The sequence below is a fragment of the Berghia stephanieae genome, chromosome 9, assembly GCF_034508935.2.
Source record: "Berghia stephanieae isolate SIO BIC M18660-M18661 chromosome 9, UCSD_Bste_1.3, whole genome shotgun sequence".
In the NCBI taxonomy this organism is placed as follows: Eukaryota; Metazoa; Mollusca; class Gastropoda; order Nudibranchia; family Aeolidiidae; genus Berghia; species Berghia stephanieae.
The window spans coordinates 39578351-39596460 of record NC_088368.1 but is presented as its reverse complement, the minus strand read 5'-3'; the positions used below and the strand labels follow the sequence as shown (position 1 = coordinate 39596460).

Sequence of the window (18110 nt, the reverse complement as noted above, 5' to 3'; positions counted from 1 at the left end):
AACAAACTATAAGAGTAATGAAATTAAAATCAAACTATATTTTTATTGTAAAAAAAACAACAAAAAACAGCTGATAACAAATAAAATTGGAACTCAGATAAAAAGATTGAAGCATAATGTTTGACCAACGTGTACTTATTTGCAGGTCTGATAACTCAAATTGTTATGGTCTCATATTAGTATTAGACAATGGAAATACTCTCAAACCAATGCTAACTATCTTCCATTACAATAATGTTAAACCAGGCCCATAATTGCGTTTGGTTAACAGACCTGCAAATATGGGTACCTTGTTTGTGACCAATTGCCTTTTAAAACATAGCGGCCAACTTTTCAAGGAGCTAATACAGGACACTTTAATATACTGTGCAATACTGTCACAACCCGAAACAGCAGTGTAGTTGGACTGTTATTATATTATATCATCTAGATTCAGAGCATTTTTGTTCCTTGTTTTAATTTGTTTTGTTTGTTTTTAAGGGTTTTACGGCGCTTGCAACACATTTAGGTCATATCAGCGCCAGTAAAAAGAAAAAAAATTGGATAGTTAAAAACATTATAGATGTACAATTAAAAGGACATGAGGAAAAAGTAAGACATAGGGGAAATGTTTCTAATAGGGAACAGATGTGGATTCCAAGAGCATACTATCAGTGAGATCACGTAAAAGTCTCACCCATACACCAGCAGAAGATCCCACCAAGAGGAACACACTCATATGCTTACATTTACATTATACATTCAAAATAATCAATATAACAATACATAACAGAGAGATGATTTAAAAGGAAAAAATCTCCCAAAACAATAACTATGCATTCAACTGTTTCCCTCACGATCACGGACTCCGGCCTGGGCCAGGTCAAAACCAAGTAATCTCATTCCAAGACAAAGACAGAAAGCAAGTTGGAAAACAGCTATAGAGAGATAGAAATAGAAGACACAGTAAGTGCCTCCCTGCCCACTATGGGAGCTCGGGAACCCCACCCAGTAGGTAGTCAAGAAAGAACAATCCAGGGACATGGAAGGGTCTTCTTCTTCTTCTTCCTTTGATTGCCCACAGTCAATTGGTTGATTATTATGGCAAATATGAAACTGCTTTCTAATCCCTCTGTATTCCTTGTTTATAATCGTTAGTCTAAAATCAATTTCTAGGGACAAGGCACTTGGAAATGATAAAATTTGCCAAAAATATTCAATTTGTTTACAGAGAGAAAAGAATGACCGCCATCTTGGATGGCAGTTCAGCAGTCAACCAAATCATTTCCATACACATAAAAAGTCCAAATTTTTTTTCTTTAAATTTTTCCCAGATTGCCAAATCAGGACTGTTCCGATTCTTTTCAGGACAGTTGGCCGCTATGAGATAAAACAGTATTAAGTCAGGGTAAAATAGATGCTTAAAAAGGTTTCATAGGTTAAAATAACATACACAGAGGAACCTTGGTGTACAAATTAGCAGGTCTGATAACCGAATACAATAGTGGGCCTGGACAGTATTCTGTGTCAGTTAGAGAGTTATTTCCATTACAACATTTTTTGAACAATGGGACCATAACAATTTGGGTTATCAGAACCTGCAAATAAGTACATGTCGAATGGAACACACACACACACACACACACACACACACACACACACACACACACACACACACACAAACATATACAACAGGTCCTGATAAAACAGGGATCCGGTTATTGAGAAAGGTTTTTTGTTTTAATCCCTGTTGTTGTTTTTTTTTTTTATCCCTCTCTCTGCCTTTAGTAAAATTTACCAGCTATAGCAGTCAGGGACTTTTCAAGAATTAGGCATTCTGTTTGTATTTAAAATTAAAAAAAAAAAAACAAAATAAAAAAAAACTTAAGCCTTAAGAAAGCGCAATATCCACCAAAAGTGGTCAAAGCGCTTTTCTCACACAATATCTTTCACTGCCTGTAACCAGGTACTCATTTACACCCGAGTCGAGTGGGGTAATAATGTGTGTAAAGTGCCTTACCCAAGAAACAAAAATCAGAACAGGAAATTTTCCACGATCAATGTCACCCATCTGGCCATTGACCACACTTGAGTTGCTTGAATTTTGTGACAAGACGAGGCACCTCACCGCTGAGACTCTCGAACTGCTACACGGCAAATTCAATTCACAGTTTCTGAGTTGCATTGACATAATAATATCGTTGAGAGAAAATGAGTTATGTTTTTTTGTGTGGATTTTTGTTCTTAAGGGTTTTACGACGTCTGCAACACATTAAGGGTTATATCAGCGCCATTAAAAAGGGCTGGTCAAAAAGGTCTAAAATTACAATTAAAGCACCCAATAGAAAGTAAGACCATGCCTGCATACTTCAATATTTCAAATTATGTCGCCAACATAAAATTCATCAGAAATAAATGGTAAAATTCCAGTAATACTATACAAAACCAGACCAATAATGCTACATACAACCTTTTATGGATGTAAAATATACTTTGTAGTTGACAGCCTTCATTACGAGTTAGCAATCAACATAGCTATCATGGATGTGAAACTGAATGGTACCTTTTATAAATCTTAAGAAAAATTTTTCTTTCTCGTAAAAACTGAGTAACTTAAAGACAAACATTTCTCTAACATTGCAACCAAATTGTTGTGAAATCAACATTTTTTTCTTCCATTTCTGTAAGTCCGTAATTGTCATCAAATTTCCAAAATAATTAGATCCATAAAAGTAGGCAGTTATGAGAGATCAACTTTGCTGCTTGTTTTTAAGGGTTTTTCGGTGCTTGCAAAACATTTGGGTCATATCAGCAACAGTAAAACTTTTACTAAAAGGGAAGTAAATTGGGTAGCAAAACCATTCTAGATGTACAAGTTAAAGAATTTGAGGAAAAAGTAAGACAAAGAGGAATGGTTCAAATAGAGAACAGATGTAGATTCCAAGAGCACACTATCAGTGTACTTGTTTGAGATCACCTAAAAGTCTCATCCAGACACCAGCACAAGATCCCACTAAGAGGAATAGACTCAAATGGTTACAAATCATATGTTAAAAATAAAAAAGATAACAGTGCATAACAGAGAGATTATTTACAAGTTACAAGACAAAAAAAAAAAAATCTCCCAAAACCATAACTATAACTATAATACATTTGACTGTTCCCTCCCAGCCAAGAACTCCGGCCAGGGTCAGGACAAAACTAAGTAATCTCATTCAATACAAAGACAGAAAGCAATTAGAAAACATATACAAGGGGATAGAAGACACAGTAAGTACATCCCTGCCCACTATGGGAGGTCAGGAACCTCACTCAGGATAAAATATGAATCCTTGCGGGTATAAAACTTCTCTCAATGCTTTTTCACTCGATCCAATTGAAGCGAAGAAATAACAAAATCAATAGACGTCAAGGGGTCATCAAATTCAATCCGATCTGCATTCATACATTTTGCTGATATCTTCTGTTGCTGTTTCTCATTGGGTCGTTGCTGTTTCTCATTGGGTCGTTGCTGTCTTTCACGGGGTCGTTGTTTACGATGAACCAGTTTGTGGATGCTTTGAACTCGGTCCAGGAAAGATGGATAAGCCAGCAACATCTGTCCAAAGGAAACACAGAAAAAAAAAGGGTATGAAAAACTTTAAACGTGACGTTTTATATAGAGCAATATCGACTTAACATGCTCTCAAAGCACTTTACAAGAGGTCCCTAACAAACGGCAACACTTAACATGGAGGATGAGACATAATGCCTATTAAGCAATATTACAATTTATTTTCCGACTCAAGACAACGCTGTAAACATCCCAAGATTTTTATACAGATAGGACGTGTTGAACATTTCTCTACCATCGATCTGTTTTTTTTTTAGTAGTGTATTTATGCAACACGTAACATAAAGAACGAGAAATGATGCATCTTAGGCGATATTACATATTTTTTTTCAACAGAGACAATGCTGTTAACGACCAGGTACTCATTTTACACCAGAGTACGGTGAGAGAATATGAGTGAAGACCCTTGTCCAAGGACTCAAACTTTGCGCCGAGCGATGCTCGAACCTTGGACCTTCCGATCCAAAAACAAGTGTCATACCACTAGACCACACAGCCGCAAAAGGAGTCACCAGATTCTAAGACCTCTTCCACTTTAATAATATTTTCCCCTTTTTGTTACAAATCCTGACTTTTTGCATTTAGCATATTTTAGCCAAGATTACCATATTGTCATATTTTTGACCTCAAAGCGTATTAAAATATGATTTCCTTCTTGGAGACAGGAAAAGCAGCTGAGGTGTGAAAAAATAGCCCCAAAAAAGCCCTAGAAAATATCTGGAAAAACATTTGACATCGCTGACAACAAAGGGACAGAACCTGTGATAAATGCATTCACCTAATATACACCTGCCTACTTGGAAATGTAAAACTTCGTAGTTTTTAGGAGATAAAAATTGCTGTTGCAATTGTAGTTAACATTACAAATCAACAATTTATCCTCACAACTATTAGAAAACTTCAAAACCCTTAAAATTTTGTAGTCTGGCATCAACTTTTATTTTCAATACGTTTTAATGACATGGAAGTGTCCATGAAATTCTCTAAGCATCATAGCGTTATATAAGTTTTCAGCATTATTATTATTATTATGTAATTTTTGTTTTTAAGGCTTTTACGGCGCTTGCAACACATTAAGGTCATATCAGCGCCAGTAAAAAGGAAGAAAACGGGATAGTAAAAAGTTCTAGAACTACTATTAAAGCACAAAAGAAAAGGTAAGACAAAGGGGAATTGGTTAAAATAGGGAACAGATGAAGATTCCAAGAACACACCGTCAAAGTACTTAGTTTGAGATCACCTAAAAGTCTCATCCAGACGCAAGCACAGGTCCCAACTAAGAGGAATACACTCAAATGTTTACCAATCATATAATATATGTAAACTAAACTTAATACAATGCATAACAGAGAGATGATTTACAAGGAAAAAAATATCATCTCCCAAAACTATAACTATACATTCGACTCTCAGCCAAGGACTCCCGACCAAGGTCAGGACAAAACCAAGCAATCTCATTCCAAGACAAAGACAGAAAGCGATTGGAAAACAGATAAGAGGGGATAGAAGACACAGCAAGTACCTCCCTGTTCGCTATGGGAGTATTATTATTAAATTGAAGCCCAAATTTCATAATTCTACAAATTTTTTGTAGTACTAGTCAGTTGCCAGGTCTGACCTAACACTATCAGAGACCCCTTGCCAGAATTTCGAAAAACGAGAAAAAATAGGTGAAAAAGAGGAAAACAGTGCAGGACGCATAGAATTTCAAATAAATCGACATACAATGATGTTCTTAACTCTTTCAGCGCCATTGGCCGCACTGTGCGGCCAGAGCAGAATCTGTTCTACCGGTCAATGGCCACACAGTGTGGCCGGTCTTGAAAGGCAAAAAATAATAATGTAATCCAATCCTACTTTCTAAAAAAGTACTATAAATTGAACCAATAGTATCATTTCTTTCATCAGAACATTCAATTGGCCTTAGGGGGGGGCACTTAAATTGAGATTTTGCGCCAAATCGAATGTTGCTTTGCCTTAGCTTGTCATTCTCATGCTGCCTCAATCAGGTGTCAGAAATTTTTTGACTGAAATGCGAATATAGCCCCAGCGCTCAAAGGCTTAATTTCGTATCACCATAATTTTTTTAGCTTATATTTAATTACTGGTTATTTCAGTTACTCTAAAATTGTAACCAGTTGAGACATAAAATCAAATTTCTCTCCTCTAATGGCAGGTCAACAAGCTTAACTCTCTCCTTACCAGCCATTTTCAGGATTTTCCCCAAAACTTCACACCCAACTAACACAAAAATATATTTTTTATCACTCAAACACAATAGCAGCAAGTTCTAGCGATAAATAATTTCTATAGCAAAACATGCTCTACAACATACTGTTCATTTTCTTTAAATTTTATGATGTACAAAAGAAATTTGAATAAGAAAAATGTTGGTTGTATCGTAACGAATGTGACGATTTTCCTATAGTTGGTAAGAAGAGGGTTAAGTGATGGAGGATGAAGAAGAAGGTGCTCTCAGTGTTTGCCAAACTGAGCACTTTGCTCAAGCCTGGCCTATTGCGCTATATAGATAGTATGCGCTTAGCTAAGAAGCTCAAAACATTGCCATCCGGAAGTATAACGGACCAAAACACAAAACTGTCTGTATCCATAAACGTTTATAGTCGGGTTAATACAGTTCAGTTAGCATTACTCATAAACGCGATTGGCAAAAAACAATAACAAAGAAAGGAGTGACGTCATCTTCGAACTATCTATAGCAGAAGAATTGGATTTCTGTACCATACATAAGTGACTCACCTGTCTCCTGCCGTGATCTTGAGCCAAAGTTCCAATCAAGGCACACGATTTGTTGAAAATTTCCCCTTTCTCTCTGAATATTTGCATGATCTTCAAAACAACAGGTGGCAAATTGGGCACCTCCATGAGAGAGTCAACTGTTTTACCCTGCTGAAAATAATATTTAAAATATCTAATAAATGGCATCCCCAAAAGGTCTATGTGGTCTTATGGTAGGTATGGCACTTGCTTTCAAATCGGAAGGCCCTGGGCTCGAACCTTGTTCAGTGCATTGTTGAGTCCTTGGAAAAGACTCTTGACTCAAATTCTCTCACCGTACTCGAGTGCAAAATGAGTACCTGGCTGTTAACAGCGTTGAACTTGTCAGAAAAAAAAAATGTAATATCGCCAAAAAAAGGCGTCATGTCTCGTACTTCATGTTACTTATTGCTGTTGGTCAGGGACCCCTTGTAAAGCGCTTTGAGCATGTTTAGTGGATATTGCGCTATATAAAAGCTCAAGTTTTAAGAGTACTCAGGACAAAAATTGTTTTCATCACTTTTTCTGGCTTGAATAATGTGTAACATAAACCAAAAACTGACGATCTAGCATCAAAATTAATGTAAACGTTGCTGCTCGAAGCAATAACTAACAATGTGAAATTGAATGTAAGCTTCAATTTTAAAAATGAAAACAGATAAAATGGACGTGTTTCCCTTTTTTCAACAAAACAGGATGAATGAAACACTACAGACGAATGAGATAATATGGTAGTGGTTGTTAAAAACGCCACTACCACATTATCTCATTCATCTTTAGTGTTTCATTCATCCTGTTTTGTTGAAAAAAGGGAAACCCGAAACGTCCTGTTTTCATTTTTAAAATTCAGAAACACGGTCAACAGTTGGTGTACGACACGTGTGTATCAATGCATCAAATGTATCATCAACATCATTCACATCACATATCTTTTAAAAAATCGTAATAAATCCACGAAAATCATATCCGCGTATTCGGGGTCCAAAAATCGTACTAAAATACGATTAATCGTACTGGTTGGCAGGTCTGAATTAGAGAAATGTTTTGGGCAATTTTGGTGGTGATGAAAAAAAACGACAAAGATGATGATGATGAAGATGATGACGATAATGATGATGATGATGGTGTTTAAAAAATCTTACATTACATTGCCAAATCAAAACACTTACACTGGCCAAATTCAGTAATATATCCGTGGTGTATTTGATAATCTCCATATGGGGGACGCTACGATTACAACTGGACAACAATTTTACCAGGACGGCGACAGCATTGGCCTCCACCAGGCGCTCACAGCATGCTGAAGACAGTCGGGTGCTCACCTCTGGAAATGAAAAAAAATAAAATAAAATAAAATAATCAAACATCATCATCAGAAGATCAAGGGGAAGGCCACGAGGAACATGGAGAAGAATTAAAGAAGCTGATATACAGAGAAGTGGTAAGACCTGGAATGAGATAAAAAAAGTTAGCTCACGATAGAGAAGGATGGAAACTGTTTGTCTTTGGCATATACCCTGAATCAAACATAGGAGATTAATTAACCTCTTCTATAGTTTAGTCCTTCGGAGCCATTCAGTTCGTGGAGTCAGAGTTTATCCCAGTTTCTATAATGTGAAACGGACAATAGCAACTGCTTGCAATCCTTTTTTGGATAGGACGCTAGTCTATCGCAAAGTACTTTCCACAGAATCTAGCAGACTCAGCTACTCATTCACCGCTGGGTGAACAGGGGGGGGGGGGGGGGGGTGTCAGAAAAATATCTCGACTGCACCCGGGATCAATCTCGGTCCCTTTGTGTGTGAAGCAAGTGCTCTACCAACTGAGCTATCGGGATGCCAAATGGATTTTGGAAAAAGAAAAAAATAATAATTTTAAAATGAAAAATAGGGGGAAGCATCACATCATCTCACCTAAAACGAACCTTTGAGCAGCTATGTGGTCTAGTGGTATGACACTTGCCTTGGATTGGAAGAGTCGTGAGTTCGTGTCCTGAGTGGTGCATAGTTGATCCTTGGAAAATGCTATTTACTCACATTTACTCTCACCATACTCAGGTGTAAAATGAGTACCAGGCTGTTAATTAGGCCCATGGAGCCGGAGTTTATTCCAGTTTCTATAGCGTGAAACGTGCAATGGGAATAGCTTGCTACCCTTTGCATAGGACGCTACTCTACTGCAAAGCAGGCTACTTTCCACCAGATTTAACAGACCCAGCGACTCGATCACTGCTGGGTGGAGAGTGGGGATAGAGGCGAAAAAAAATATCAACTTCACCCAGGATCAATCTCAGTGCCCTTGCGTATTAAGTGTGTGCTCTACCAACTGATCTATCAAGACTCCCAAATCCATACATGTAAAACGAGATAAGCGTCAGTACAATTTTTTTTTCCAATAGCCAAGTACTCATTTTACTGGGTCATGGGTTCAAGCCTCGCTCAGTGCATAGTTGAGTCCTTGTAAAAGGCTCTTTACTCACATTCTCTCACCGCGTAAAAAAAATAAACGAGTACCTGGCTGTTAACAGCGTTGTCTCTGTCCGAAAAATTTTAATATTGCCTAACAGGCGTCATGTCTCGTCCAACACATTAAATTTTACTGTTGGTCAGGGGTCCCTTGTGAAGCGCTTTGAGCACGTTTAGTGGATATTGCGGTATATGAAAGCTCAAGTTTAACTATTAACTCACCCAGCCCTAACATCGACTATAACTATATCCGTAGTTTACCCGTGTTATTTTACCCCATGCCTATTTATTACATTTTTATGAGACACATTATAGGTGTAGTATCAAAGCTAATGTTTTTAGTTTCTGTATGTTAATGATAGTTGAATAGAACTATCTATGCACATGCTCATTTTTAATACATTTTTTCCAATTTTGAAAAGTATCAAAAAAAAACTCTAGGATTGAGTGAGTTAATGAGGGACTTACCCAGATTCATGAGGGCAGATAAGATGTAGGCCATGTCATTGTTGGCAAGAAGATACTCCAAGGCTGAGGCTGTTCTTGACCCGAGAGTGTTCTTGTTATCCGTTCTATTTACTTCCTGCAGTCGTTTTCTGGCTGCCTTTAACTTTTTACATTTCAGATTGCATCTCACAACATGACCTCGCCATAATGCCTGTCCAAAAATTAATTTAAAATTGATATCACATTCCGAAAAAAAAATTTTTTTTTATGATTTATAAATAATCAGCTCAATGACTCCAGAGTAAATAACAATGTGAAATTGAGTGTAAGCTTCCATTTAATATACGAAAAAAAAAGATAAAATGGACGTTTCGGGTTTCCCCTTTATCAACCTGTTTTGTTGATAAAGGAGTAACCCGAAACGCCCATTTTATCTGTTTTCGTATATTAAATTCGAGCTTCGAGCAGCAACAATTACATGACTCAAAGGTGTGATGTCTCGTCTTGTCACAAAAGTTGAGTAAGTAACACAGGGTTGTCAATTTCAACAGTCGTAACGTCACTTCCTTCCTAATGACGCATGGTAACTTAATAACACTGGCTCTAAACTATCGGAACAATGGCAGACGCCCGTATGAAATAGCATAAAAGCGTATCCAGAGGGAAAAAAATAGATAAATTTGATCATGTTTTGACTTTTACACATTCTGATCACAAGGCATATGAAAAGTTCTAGCCAGCATGAAGAATAATAAGTAATGATTTTCTTTGTTTAGAACCAAAATGGCCGCCGTTGCTGGGCGGCGTGACATCAGACTACTGAATCCAATTAAAGGAGGCAAAAATTAGCTGAACTTTTAGGCTAACACATCGACTGATGCCTGTCTGAGTGTTGAACTCCAGTAAAAAGACATTCTGTACTTACTTTTTTTCCCCCATTTAGCAGGTAATTGGAAAATATACTGAGTGTTTATAACAAACTGAATTCTGTAAATAATAAGGAAATTTGGTAACCACGGTTACAATAGGAAATGAAATGGAAGCTTCAATTTATAAAATGAAAACATAATGTGGATGTTTCCGGTTTTCCCCTTATCAACAAAATATGATGAATAAAACACTAAGGAGGAATGATAGATGTGAGAATGGTGTATTTAAGGGTGTTTCATTCATCTTGTTTTGTTGATAAAGGGAAAACCTGAAACGTCCACATTATCAGTCTTCGTTAAACTCTCGCCTTACCGACCAATTTCAGTTTTTATTCCCCCCAAAACGTCACACTCACCCAACATAAAAATAGATTTATTTTTTTTCTCAATCAAATCAGAAAAGCAAAAATAATAATTAATCTAAAGGTCTACAACACACCGTTAAATTTTAATATCTATAACAAACATTTTTCTTTACAAAAAGAACTGAACAAGTGTGTATGAAAGGTGCCAGACAAAGTAAGAAAGAAAAATACATGACAAAAAACCATCCCAAAAAATCAGTCAACCTCACAAATATTGATCTTGACAAAAACTCTCAAACCTGGGACTTTGCAAATGTTGTTCTGTAAACAGCATGGGTGCCAGCAGGAAGAAGTGCTGAAACCTGAAACTAAAATCTCGACACTTTGCCAAACCTGAAAATGTTCCTACTGAAAATGCGACCTAAACTTTACTCTTATTTCATCACCGTTTTTATACCATTATTAAATGATTAGTTATTTTACTCAAAACACTGAAACCAAAGGAATTTGACTTTGAAATATTGCGAAACCGGAATTCAGGCATGAACCGGAAAACTGGCACCCATGTTATACAGAAAAGAAGTGCTGAATTCTTCTCTCCCTGTCATCATATCTGTTTTTTTGTACTGTATTTATGATTTCATTGTTCTTTTTTATTGGCTGAAGAAGGGTTTTGAGTCTGAACCATTCCGTGTTTGGGTAATTTGTTCCTTTTTGAAGCTGTTATACCCATTTTTGTTTATTACTTTTTACAGTCCACAGCTTGCTAGCAGATTAATATCAGTAAGAAATGAAGTGAGAAGAGAACTGACAGAGGACAAGAGAGAATAAATACTGTGCTATTAGGACCCTCATATAATTCATTCATAATCCAAGTTATTTATAGATGCTATGCAGTTATTTTTTTTAATTCATACCATCCGCCAGCCGGATAAAACGTACCAACACACAAAAACAATGTGTAACCTTAAACGTTTATAGTCTGATTAATACAATTTAGTGAGAACTAAACATAAAAATGGCAGGCTAAAAACAACAACAAAGAGCGCAGTGGCGTCAATTTCATTCTATCTATACAATTTTACAAGTACTCATAAAAATGGCTGGCTAAAAATCAATGACAATGAGCTGAGTGAGTGACGTCAACTGCGTTCTATTTATAGTATGATTAATACAATTTAGTGAGAACAACTCATAAAAATGGCTGGCTTAAAATCAAAACAACAACAAAGAGGCGAGTGATAGTGATATCAATTTGGTTACGAGGGGCAGGGTAGCTCAGCGATACGGTCTTTGCTTCGTACCCAAAGGGTACCAAGTTCGACCGCCCTCCGCTGCGCTGTGTGGCCTTGAGCAAGCCACCTCACCCTAGTTCAGTCTGCGGCTGATGCCTGGGTTATTCCAGTCTTCCCTTGGAATAAACCCTAGAGACAAATTTCCCCTATGGGATGAATAAAGGGAATTTTATTTATTTATTCTTATCTATTCTTACCTGTATCCTAACTGCACAAGATTCCTTCTTCTTCTGACTTGATCTTCTAAACCACGCCTGGATCACGCGGGCAGCTCGCACTCGACACAAAAACTCCTCCCTCAATCGTCGACTCGTACTTCTATCTCTCCATCGTTGTTGCACGAGACTAACAGATGTCCGGAACGCTTCGAATTTAGACCGTTGAATCGCAGCCCTGATCTGGCTCTGGACAACAACGACAGTTTGGAGCATTTTAACGAATTCACGTCTCTGCAGATATCCACGGAAATATTTCTGAATGACAGTGGCAGCCGATACTCTTCTCTCCCATTCACATTTCATGAAAACTCTAAAACGCCTTTGAATAACCCGACACGCTTCGACTCTCTTCATCTCCTCTTCGTCCAAGATAGTTTCATCTATTCTGTGTTTTCCGACTTCAACTGGCTTTCGTCTCTCACTTTCTCCACGATTTCTCTCACCTTCTTCTTCGTTCAACCTCTCTGCAACCTTTGTACTCAGCGTATCTTCTGGACTCTTTTTCTCATTCTTGTTATTTATGCCAATGCTTTCCTCTTCATCATTCCTCCTTCTCCCTTCTTCTAATGTCAGTGTTGTTGCCGTCACTTCCTCCATCTGTCTTATTTCCTCCACCAGTCTTGCTTCCTCCATCTGTCTTGCTTCCTCCATCTGTCTTACTTCCTCCACCAGTCTTGCTTCCTCCATCTGTCTTGCTTCCTCCATCTGTCTTACTTCCTCCACCAGTCTTACTTCCTCCACCAGTCTTGCTTGCTCCACCAGTCTCGCTTCCTCCATCTGTCTTGCTTCCTCCATCTGTCTTGCTTCCTCCACCAGTCTTGCTTCCTCCACCAGTCTCGCTTCCTCCACAAGTCTCGCTTCCTCCACCTGTCTTACTTCCTCCACCAGTCTTGCTTGCTCCACCAGTCTCGCTTCCTCCATCTGTCTTGCTTCCTCCATCTGTCTTACTTCCTCCACCTGTCTTACTTCCTCCACCAGTCTTGCTTCCTCCACCAGTCTCACTTCCTCCACCTGTCTTGCTTCCTCCACCTGTCTTGCTTCCTCCAGCAGTCTTGCTTGCTCCAGCAGTCTTGCTTGCTCCAGCAGTCTTGCTTCCTCCACCAGTCTTGCTTCCTCCATCTGTCTTACTTCCTCCACCTGTCTTGCCTCTGCTATCTGCCTCTCTAATACACGAGCTTGTCTGATCAACTTCATTTGCATCCATGCTTTTTGAATGAGAGTTGCAGCAATTTCCTCCTTCCTCATCTGCTCGACTTTCCTTTGCTCTATCAATCTCCTGTCTTCGCTTTTCTGCTCTAAGACCATTTTTGCCTGCTTAATCAAACTGAATGTTCTCCAATACTTCTGTATGGTGATTACTGCACATTTTCTCTTAATCAAATTTGCTCTCACTTCTCTCACCTTTTGAATGCTTCGGTACTTTCTCTGAATCAATTTTGCTGCATATTTCATACCTGCATATTTTCTCTGTTGTGAAAAACATTTGTAACAAGCTTGTATTTTCACAGCAGCTGCATTTTGAATGGAAAGCAACTTATTCCTTTCTTTCTCTGCTCTCTGTCTGCGGTAAAAACGTTGAATGATAATGCACGAATCGCGAATCAATGTATATGCCTGTCTGAAAATCCGACCTGTTCTCCACGCGTGGAAGTACATCTGTATAACCAAAGCAGCATTTCTTTTCAACAGGTATTGATTTTCAGCTCTGATTCTTCTAGCAACGGCCTGCAACTTTATGGTAGCCTCTCGTTTACGAATAAACTGTCTTCTGCATCTATACATTCTGAAATGAGACTGAATTGTTACTGCACACGACTTTAACTCCAGGAAATTCCTGCGACCAGAAAGCATCATGCGAGACCTTCTGAACCAGTCTTGAATCAGCAAAGCAGCGTCTTTTTTAGCCTTGTAGCTTCTGTAGATCATCCAGCCCCTAAAAGCAGATTGGATGGCTGTTGCAGCATCGTGTCCACGCTGCTGTCTGGCCATTATGTTTTTGTAATAAAGGTGTTGGAGAACTGTTGCCGCATTTTTAACCCTCAGGTAGTGACGTCGCTGGATTGCTCCCCGAATAAAAGCCTGCAAAACACAGGCAGCACGCTCTCTTTCTCTTTTATGGATTTGCATTTGGATCAATTCCTGCCTGATAAGGAAGCATCTCCAATGGGTCTGCAATGAAATAACAGATTTTCTTAAACACAAAAATCTGCGTCTTGCTATGTAAGCTCTATAATTCTTTTGTATAATCATAGCAGCTTTTCCCTGTTGCATGTGCTTCAATGCAAGGCATTGCCTCATGGCAGCCACCTTTCTCCAGTTTTTCTGAATAGTGACTGCAGCCCTTTCCTGCCGCACGTGCTTCAATGTATTAAATCGCCTTATGGCAATTGCCATTCTCCAGTTTTTCTGAATAGTAGTTGCAGCGTGTTCCTGTCGCATATGCTTCAAAGCATTACAAAATCTAATTGCAACCGCCTTTCTCCAGTTTTTCTGAATGGTAATTGCAGCTTTTTCCTGTCGCATGTGCTTCAAAGCATTATAACGCCGCAAAGCAATCGCCTTCCTCCAATTTCTCTGCACGATAATCGCTGCTTGCTTTGCTTTTTGGAAACGGCTGAAATGATAAAATGCTATTACAGTTTTCGAGATTGTCTCTTTTGCTCTCTCCACCCTGTCCACTCGTAAATTCTGCAACACAATTTTTGCTTTTCTCATCCTCCACATACTTTGTATCCTCACACAAGCTAATTTTGTCTTGATGAAATCTTGCCTGCATCGATAACTTTTATATGAGCTCTGAATCAAAACAGCAGCACAATGCCTTTTCTGCCTTTCCTTCAAAAGAGCTCGCATTTCCCTCAAAACAACAAATCTTCTCCAGGCTTTCTGGATCGTGACCGCAGCATTTCCTCTATTTTTCAAATTTGCTCTGACTTCCTTTCCAAGTTGAATTCCTCTGTATTTCCTCTGAACAAAAACTGCAAATTTTAGGATTTGATACTTTTGCTGTAATGCACATTTTCTATACCAAGCTTGTATTTTAGTGGCTGCAGACTGTCGTTTCACCTCTTCTTCTTCTAAATATCGACCAATCAAATATGCTCTCCAAGTCCGTTGAATGCAAATGGCTGCGTTTTGGGTCTGCTTTAACTGCAGCCTACACATCCAACCACGAACTGACTTTTGAATAACAATTGCTGCTTTCTTCAATTGGAGATATCTTCTCCAATATCCCTGGATACAAACTGCTGCATCTGCCATCAAACTCTCCTCCCTCTTCTCTCTTAAGGATTTCACATATTCTTTTGCAAGATGGGCTCTCCAAAAGCACTGCAAAACTGTGGCACATCTATTCAACCGTTTCATATCCTCCTTTGCTTTAAATCTTCGATAACATTTCTGTATTTGCAAAGCAGCAAACTGTTCTCTCGCATCTCTTTGTTCCTTCAATTTCTCTTCAACAACTTTTTTAGCTTTCTTCATTCTCCACAGTGACTGTAGAATGGTGACCTGCTTGACGATGAGTTTTAATTCTTTTCTGACTCTCAAACCTCGATACGACTTCTGTATGACGATTGCAGCATCATTCTGTCTCAACTTCTCTTCACATTCTTTCCTTTCTTTTTCCAATCTCATTTCAGCCACAATATGTTTAGCATTTCTCATTCTCCACAAAGACTGCAAAACAATTGCAGCATCATTCTGCCTCAACTTCTCTTCACATTCTTTCCTTTCTTTTTCCAATCTCATTTCAGCCACAATATGTTTAGCATTTCTCATTCTCCACAAAGACTGCAAAACAATTGCAGCATCATTCTGCCTCAACTTCTCCTCAAATTCTTTTCTCTCTTTTTCCAATCTCATTTTAGCCACAGTATTTTTAGCATCTTTCATTCTCCACAAAGACTGCAAAACAATTGCAGCATCCCTCTGCCTCAATTTCTCCTCAAATTCTGTTCTCTCTTTTTCCAATCTCATTTTAGCTACAGTGTTTTTAGCATCTTTCATTCTCCACAAAGACTGCAAAACTATGGCAGCATCTCTCTGCCTCAACTTTTCCTCAAATTCTTTTCTCTCTTTTTCCAATCTCATTTTAGCCACGATAATTTTAGCATTTCTCATTCTCCACAAAGACTGCAAAACTATGGCAGCATCTCTCTGTCTCAACATCTCCAATTCTTTCCTTTCTTTTTCCAATCTCATTTTAGCTACAGTGTTTTTAGCATCTTTCATTCTCCACAAAGACTGCAAAACTATTGCGGCATCCCTCTGCCTCAACTTCTCTTCAAATTCTTTCCTCTCCTTTTCCAATCTCATTTTAGCTACAATAATTTTAGCAATTCTCATTCTCCACAAAGACTGCAAAATCACGGTGCATTTTCGCACATGCTTCAGGTCCTCTCTGACTTTGTATCCTTTGTAAAATCTCTGAATCGTCGCTGCAGCTCGATTTCTCTGCCTAAACATCTCTTTACAAAACTCCCTTAATCTTTCTTCTCTCATTTTTCTCACTTCCTTTTGAACTTTCATCATCCTCCAGAAAGACTGTAAAACAATCGCAGCTTTGAGACGCCTTTTTTCCAAGAATCTACGACAAGCCGCTTGCAGTATTCTGGCTGCTGATTCCATTCTGGTCTTTCTTTCTTCCATGATCCGATCTTCTTTCACTCGTTTAGATTCTCGGTACTTCCTGTAAAATCTCTGAATGACCTGTGAGGCCCACTAGAGAAAAAACAAAGATTGAAAAGAAATTAATCTGATGGGCTGTGAATGATAAATTTTTATATATATATTTTTAAAAAATTATTTTAATTGTGCATTTATATGGCGAAATATCAATTAAACATGCTCAAAGTGCTTTACAAGGGGTCCCTAGCCAAGAGCAACACTTAACATTTAGGACAAGACATGTTATGCGATATCACAAATTATGATGTTAACAGCCGGGTACTCATTTTCCACCTGAGTACCGTGAGAGAATATGAGTGAAGATCTTTTCCAAGGACTCAACTACAAACCACTCATAGTGGGACTCAAACCCAGGACCTTTCGATCCAAAAGCAAGTGTCATACCACTAGACCACATAGCCACACATAATATATGTGCACCACTGTCCCAAAACGTGGCTATGTGGTCTTGAGGTATGATTCTCGCCTTCGAATTTTGGAAGGTCAAGGGTTCGAGTCCCATTCTGAGTGGGGCATAGTTGAGTCCTTCGGAGAAAAGAAAAAGCATCATGAAAGTACCCAACAACCCTCTCAATTTTAGAGCCATATCATTGAAATTTGAGAGTATAAAAAAACCTTATCTATGGTCAAAGTAAGGTGCGCTGCCAGTTTGACATGGCACACAATAAGCAAGACCTACCATTGTACTGGTCTAGTGGTAAGACACTCGCCTTCGGAGCGAAGGGTCCAGGGTAAGAATCCTGCTCTGAGCGGAAAAGGCTTTTTACTCACACACCCTCACCATACTCAAGTGTAAAATGAATACCTGGCTGTTAATAGCATTGTCTTCGTTGAAAAAAAAAAAAAATATAACATCACCTAACAGGCTTCACGTCTCGTCCTACATGTTAAGTGTTGCTGTTGGCTAAGGACCCTTTGTAAAGCGCTTTGAGCATGTTTAGTGGAATTGCACTTTATAAATACTTTGTGGGTCTTTTGTTGTGTTTTTACTACTATTCACCTCCATATTACAAATTACAATAATATTTTCCAAACCAATCTGGCTTTTTAACACTTTCCTTACCACCTATAGGAAAATCGTCACATTCGTTACGATGCAACCGACAATTTTCTCATTCTGATTTCTCCTGTACATCACATCACACATTGTAAATAAATGGTTTGATTACAGCTATAAATACTAAACACTGTGTTGTAGACATCATTTTGCTGAACAACATTCTGTATAGAATGCACTTGTTACTCTTTTGTTTGATTAGGAAAAGTCTATTTTTGTGTCCGGTGGGTGTGAATTCTCGTGGGAAATTCTAAAAATAGCTGGTAAGGAGAGAGTTCAAAATTTTACAATATGAACAAATCCTATAGAAAAATCCCCAGTAAAATCACAGGGAT

At 38.3% G+C, this 18110-nt stretch overlaps 1 protein-coding gene across 2 annotated transcripts in view; it reads right to left on the bottom strand.

The window, feature by feature from the left end:
* Positions 1 to 15: 15 nt before the first annotated feature.
* Positions 16 to 18110, bottom strand: part of LOC144980221 (uncharacterized) — a 56135-nt gene continuing 38040 nt past the window's right edge. Inside the window, exons 18-22 of one of the 2 annotated variants that reach the window (XM_078927810.1) lie at positions 12009 to 16751; positions 9304 to 9493; positions 7540 to 7694; positions 6353 to 6502; positions 16 to 3577 (exon numbers count right to left, since the gene is read on the bottom strand). In XM_078927810.1, the coding sequence (XP_078783936.1) occupies positions 3332 to 3577; positions 6353 to 6502; positions 7540 to 7694; positions 9304 to 9493; positions 12009 to 16751 (5484 nt within the window). In that variant the 3' untranslated portion in view covers positions 16 to 3331. The remainder of the gene's footprint in view (positions 3578 to 6352; positions 6503 to 7539; positions 7695 to 9303; positions 9494 to 12008; positions 16752 to 18110) is intronic. The other variant, XM_078927811.1, reaches the window with a different exon arrangement.